Source organism: Pteropus alecto, unplaced genomic scaffold, assembly GCF_000325575.1.
Source record: "Pteropus alecto unplaced genomic scaffold, ASM32557v1 scaffold98, whole genome shotgun sequence".
Classification (NCBI taxonomy): domain Eukaryota; kingdom Metazoa; phylum Chordata; class Mammalia; order Chiroptera; family Pteropodidae; genus Pteropus; species Pteropus alecto.
Window position 1 is genome coordinate 3,633,370 of NW_006443570.1, and position 5,575 is coordinate 3,638,944.

The window sequence follows — 5,575 nt, forward strand, 5'->3', positions numbered from 1 at the left end:
CTAGATCTATAAAAGAGGGGAGCAGAAGAAAACCTAACCAAAGCCCTCATCCGACACCTTAGAGCTCGGGGCCTCCATAGGGCGTAGACTCTGTGTCCCCCCACCACCAACACCTATTCGGGAGTTCCCCTCAGAAGGGTCACTGGGAAAGGCTGTCCTGGTGGCACAGGGAGGGGGTGGCTGGTTTCGATGGGTGGAGGAGAAAGACATCCCACACCCACAGTGCCCTCCCTCTCTCCCCCTCTCTCCACCTGGCCAGGCAACCTGTAGGTGCTGCCAACTCTCCTGCCCCCGACCCTCTCAGCAAGGAAAGGGACCTCTTATTGGGTTAGTAGGAGGTAGTGAAAGGAGGGAGCATAAAGAAAGAGCATTACTTCTTAAACTACCTCTGGCCCATGAGTCCCTCAGGGAGAGTCACCTTGTCCCTTTCAAGAAGGGCTCCCTTTCTGGGCAAACACACAGTCCCACCCAGATCACAGCCCCATTTCCCAGAGCTTCCAGTCCTCGGGCTGGGTCCAGAATCCTCAACGGAGGAGGAGACACCGTGGGCCTAGGCCCCAGGACCTTGGACGGGGGAAAAAAGATGGGGTCTCCCTGGCCGGAGACCCCAGGCTCAGTAAAGAAACACAGACACACACACACACGCACACACACACACACACACACACGAACACACACGTACGTACACATAGACATGCACACACGCATGCCCTAATATTAAATAAAATACCCTTTGCTTATAACTTAAAAATCAATACACAACTAATCCTCACATAGGGCTGTGGGTGGAGAAAGAGGGCCGGTGGGAAGGGGAGGTCAGGGGGAACCTTACGGACTCCACCTCAAGCCTGGGAAAGCACACTAGCTCCAAACCCAGCAGCTTCCTTCCCTTTGCCAGGCTCAGCTTCTGCTGGGCTTCTCCTCTCCCCGCTTTCCCACTCTATGATCACAATCAAGATGTATTTCTAGCTTCTAAAGAAGGGAACAAGGACAGCTTCCCGGACAGCACCTCAGAAGGCAGATCCATCCCACTGGGAGAACAACTCCTTCATATGGGGGGCGGAGGGGGGGAAGGAGCCTCCTAACACACACTCTAAAGGAGGGGCAGAGGTTTGCAGGGAAAGGGGAGGGTTCAGCTAAAGAAAGAGTGGGGATTAGCTTCTGGTGAGCAGGAGATGGCCAGGCAGAGTCCTGCACTCTAAGTGGGAACCACTGGAGGTCCCTCTGTTGGGACACTCCCAACAAACCAAGGTAATCCTCTTCCTGGGACTTAGGATGAGGAACTACACAAATTCTAGAGCCAGGACTCCTGGCTGCCTTGAAAGCTTACATCGGGGTGGAGGACAGATAACAGATGGGGAAATTGGACTACTTAACTTTATTTTTAATAAGACCCCAAATTAAGGACTGAATCTGGGTTCAAGAGAGAGAAGGGGTTAGTTCCTTCCATTCCCCCACTAAATCCCTTTCTCTAATTGGAGAAAGGGACTTCCTTGCTCAACCGCTCCCCACCCCGCCCCCCATCTAGCTCTCTCCTCCCCCCACAGTTCTGGCTGGGAAGCTGTCTCGGATTCTGGCCCTCTTCCCCTCTTCCTTCATGGCTCCATCAGACGGGGTCTGGAAGGATTAAGGAGGCGCATCAAAGGAGTTATTTCTACAGCAACAACCCTCCCAGCCCGATAGAGACCTCTCCCTAAGGGGGACCCCCAGCCTCCCCTACCCCATCTCAGCTCTCTCTCTGGAAACCCTAGGGGAAGGGGCACTAGGAGAGGGATGAAAGAGACCCAGGCCGCAGGGCGGTTCCGGAGGCACTTTTATGTCCCAGTTCCCAGGAGCTAAAGACGTGTCCAGACAGCTACCCCCAGCGCCAAGGGCGGCCCCACTCCGGGGACGCATGGTCTCCTCTAGCAGGTCCCCTCCGCCTCCAGCAGCGGTAGAGGTGCCCCACCCCAACCCCCCAGCCTGGGGTCGTGAGTGGAATAGTGAGGAAACGACAACAGAGGGCCTTGCACGGCTCATCCCCGCCCAACCAGTCAAACGCGTCCCGTCCAGCCCCAGAGACTAAAACACCCCTAGCGCCCCCTCTCCCTGACACCGCACCACTTTTCCTCCCTCTCAATAAATAACCACCTTCTCCTTTTAAGCCGCTCCCCAAGGGCATCAGGCCAGGGTGCTCTCTTCTGATGCCCCCAGGGGAGACCAGCGGGGAGGCGGTACCGAGGAGCTCAATTGGAGGCAGCAGCGCTGCCCTCCGCCTCCCGCTTGCCTTTGCCCCCAGAGGGCTCCACCGCTCCGCCGGCCTTGCCCTCGCCTGTGGCCGCCCCGGCAGCCTCTTCTTTGGCGCCCTCGTGGGTTTTCATGTGTTTCGCCAGGTGGTCGCTGCGCATGAAGACTCGGCTGCAGACCGCACAGGGGAACTTCTTGGTGCCCGTGTGGGTCTGGAGGTGGCGCTGCAGCTCATCCGAGCGCGTGAAGCGCTTGCCGCAGAAGAGCCAGTTGCACACGAAGGGACGGTCGCCGCTGTGCCAGCGCAGGTGCGCCTTCAGGTGCGACGTTTTGGCATAGGCTTTCCCGCAGCCTGGGATGTGGCAGTTGTGCAAATGCTTCTTCTTGCCCCCGTCGGGTCCGCACGGAGCCCCCAGTCGCTCCGCCTCCAGGCAGTTAGGGCAACGGCACACGGTCTGGCCTGAGCTCCGGGGCACTGACCGCCGGGAGCCTTTGGGCCGGGCTATACCGTCCAGACTGGAATCCAGCCCCGGAGCCTCCGGAGCCGCAGCTTCCAAGGCCTTTGCCCCGTCGGGAGGTCCCAGGAGGTGCTGCCCTCCAGCGGCTGGGAGGAGGTGGTGCGGATGTGGGTGGGGTGGTGGACCACAAAGTTGGTGGTCTCCGACGTAGCCCCCCAAACCAGCCTGAAGCGCCCCTGGGTGGCCAGGTGAGGTCAGCGCGCCCTGAGTGTGGGGGAGGTCCATCCAGCTGGTGCCGGGATGAAGGTCCCACCATGAGCCATCCTCGGTGCCTGGATGAGTCGGCCGGAACCACGATTCATAATGGTGTGACATGTCCGGCTGCAGGAGCTTGGAAAAGGGTCCCGGGGCCAAGGGACTGTCGCTTTCCAGGTCCTCGCAGGTTACCCGAGAGGAGGCCCCCGGGAGCTCATAGCCCTGTGAGAAGTCCACCTCAGGACCCAGCGGGAGGCTCTGCAGCTCTCCAGGCTGCAGCGGGGAGGGGTAGTCCCCGGCCTCCGGGCTCGTGTGGCCCTGGTATGTTTGGAGAGGCTGCAGGTCGAGGCGCGGCGGGGAGGCGTGAGGCGCGTCCGTGTGCTGGCTGCCCAGAGAGCCGCAGACAGCGGTTAGCATTGCCGGGATCCGGGGTGGGGGACAGGAACGGTCAGGGGCACCTCAGGTGAGACCTAAAGGAGGCAAAGAAAAGGTGAGTGAGCAAAGTCATCAGCTCACTTTCAGTCCCAACCTAGATCTCCTCCCTGTAAAGTGCCCCCCTCTGGCCCCCGGGTGAAAAAGAGGAACACGCTGCTGGGTGGGGACTAAAGATCATTTAAGAGAATTTGAGAGTGCTAGGAAGGGTTGAGTGAGTGAGGTTTCTTGGCCATGGGCAGAGGATGATGGAAGTCTACCTTCTCCTAGGTTATCCCTCCTATGGCACCCAGCTTATCCTGAGAGTCGAGTTGGTTCTGGGCTGCTAAGTTAGATACGCTTACAGTACAATGCTCAAACCATCCCACCTCAACTGCCCAGGCCCCCCTGCAGACCTGCTGACGGCCAAAATGGAGGATCTAGACCCATCTCAGCATCCCCAGTTTAACTCAGGACACAGATGAGGAGAGGGAAGTGGTCTGTTTCTGAAACTCAAACTCTGAGGTGACCTGACTTCTCAAAGGACAAAGCATAGTCTGATTTTGAAGAAAGAGCTCTCATTCCATCCTTGAGCCATATTCAGTAGAAGAGCATTTCACTGCTCTATCTCACTCCCCTCAGTTCCCTGCCTGGCTCCACCAAACTCACTCCCTGGCCCCCACCCCTTTCCCTCAGGCAGAACTTCACCTCCCTGGGGGGTCCAGCTGCAGTGCCAGTTTCCGGAGGACTTCTCACCACCAGAGAAAGTTAAGCTCCCTTTCAAGTCCTGACCCACAGCTGGTGCTAGCCAGCTCTCTCGCTGCTGCCCATGCCCTCCTCCAATGGAAGGGAGACCCAGATGTGAAGCTAGGAGGGGTCACCTTCCCCAGAGAAAGGAGTCGGGGAGAGAAGAGCTTACCAGCAAGTTCAGGAAGGTAAAATTGCCACCCCTTAAGGGATGCAGGGTCAGAGTGGAGGAAGCTGAGCGCAACAGGAAAAGCTAGAATTCACAGAAATCAAAAAGGAGAATTACCCAAAGAGATTACATAAGGGGATCCATTGTAGGCATGGATCATTTTTAAGAATTCTACAGATGATTCTAAAATACAGCCAAGTGTTGAGAACCACCGCTTCAGGCCAACCCTCTTATTTTAAAAAAGAGAGGAGATTGAGGCAGTATTTGGAGAAGTGACTTGAACAAAAACATTCATTCATTCAATCAACAAATATGTACTGTATGTACCTCTGTGAACCAGGTCTTTCCACTTTCCCTAAACCATTGGGAACCCAAAAATCTCCACCCCTTTCTTGCCTACATATCTGTGACTTGAAGATTCCCCACCTCTCCCTAAGGCCTGGGAGCTCTGATGCCCCAGGTGTGGGGTTTGTGTCCTGGGCCTCCTCTGATAGTGACAGATGAGGAGCTATGGTTTATGGCAGGGACTTCACACAGCTGACCCTCTGCTTCTGGTACCAGGGAGGTGGCCCCGGTAGTCTGGCAAAGGGAGAGAGAGAGGGACTGGGGCGCCTACTGAGGCTCCTGTTGCCTCACCACAAGAAAGGAACAGGGTGAAGCGGCAGGAATGGAGCCTCAGGCCCAGGCGGGGCAGCCCAGAAAGGGCTGGGCGGGAGCAGTGAGGCCGGGGACCCTAATAGCTTTTGGCGCCTGGGAATGGCCCCAGGGGTTAGGGGGTGGGGAGGCTAACGACCCAGGCCCCAGGCTCCACAGAGTGACCTTTCCAGAAGCAGGGCAGGAAGCTCAGTCCTGGGATGCGTCGCCTGCTAGCAAGGTTTCGGGGAGGGAGACAGCAGGACGCGAACTCCCGGCTTCCCTCTCCCCAAAGCGGGAAGGCGGCTAGAGACACCTTCCTCCCCGCTTCCGCCGGCTGCCTCTCCCGATCACCGGCTTCCAGGTGATCAAGACTTCCGTACTCGCAGTCCTCAAGCTTCAAGTCCTCCAGTTGTCCCAGTCGCTCCAGTTTCCCCAGTTTCCAGCCTCCTCGATCCATTCAGTCTCTCCCGTCCGCCCAGTTTTAACTTCGCCTGGGCTCTAAGCCCCTCAGATTTCTGAGGACCACCTCCCCCAAGGCCATAAGAGGCTGTGGCGCGTTCCGGGCGCATCTTCCCGAGAGGATCCCGGTAGCGCTCACCCCTCGCCGCCCCGACGCGGGCTCCTACCTCGAGGCTGCGCTCGGGCTCCGGGCACGGCTGGCTGGCGCGCTACG

General features: G+C 57.9%; 1 protein-coding gene across 2 annotated transcripts; it reads right to left on the bottom strand.

The window, feature by feature from the left end:
* Positions 1-1,530: 1,530 nt before the first annotated feature.
* SP6 (Sp6 transcription factor) lies at positions 1,531-5,575 on the bottom strand. Of its 2 annotated transcripts, XR_001518036.2 has the most exons (3): positions 5,529-5,575; positions 2,131-3,409; positions 1,531-1,617 (listed from the first exon to the last, which is right to left on the bottom strand). XR_001518036.2 is itself a non-coding variant. In XM_025041728.1 (2 exons), the coding sequence occupies exon 2, from the start codon at positions 3,354-3,356 to the stop codon at positions 2,226-2,228; it is 1,131 nt and encodes a 376-aa protein (XP_024897496.1). In that variant the 5' UTR covers positions 3,357-3,409; positions 5,529-5,575; the 3' UTR covers positions 2,051-2,225. The 2 variants fall into 2 exon arrangements, 1 of the variants encoding a protein (XP_024897496.1); XM_025041728.1 differs by lacking the exon at positions 1,531-1,617 and having other exon boundaries at positions 2,051-3,409.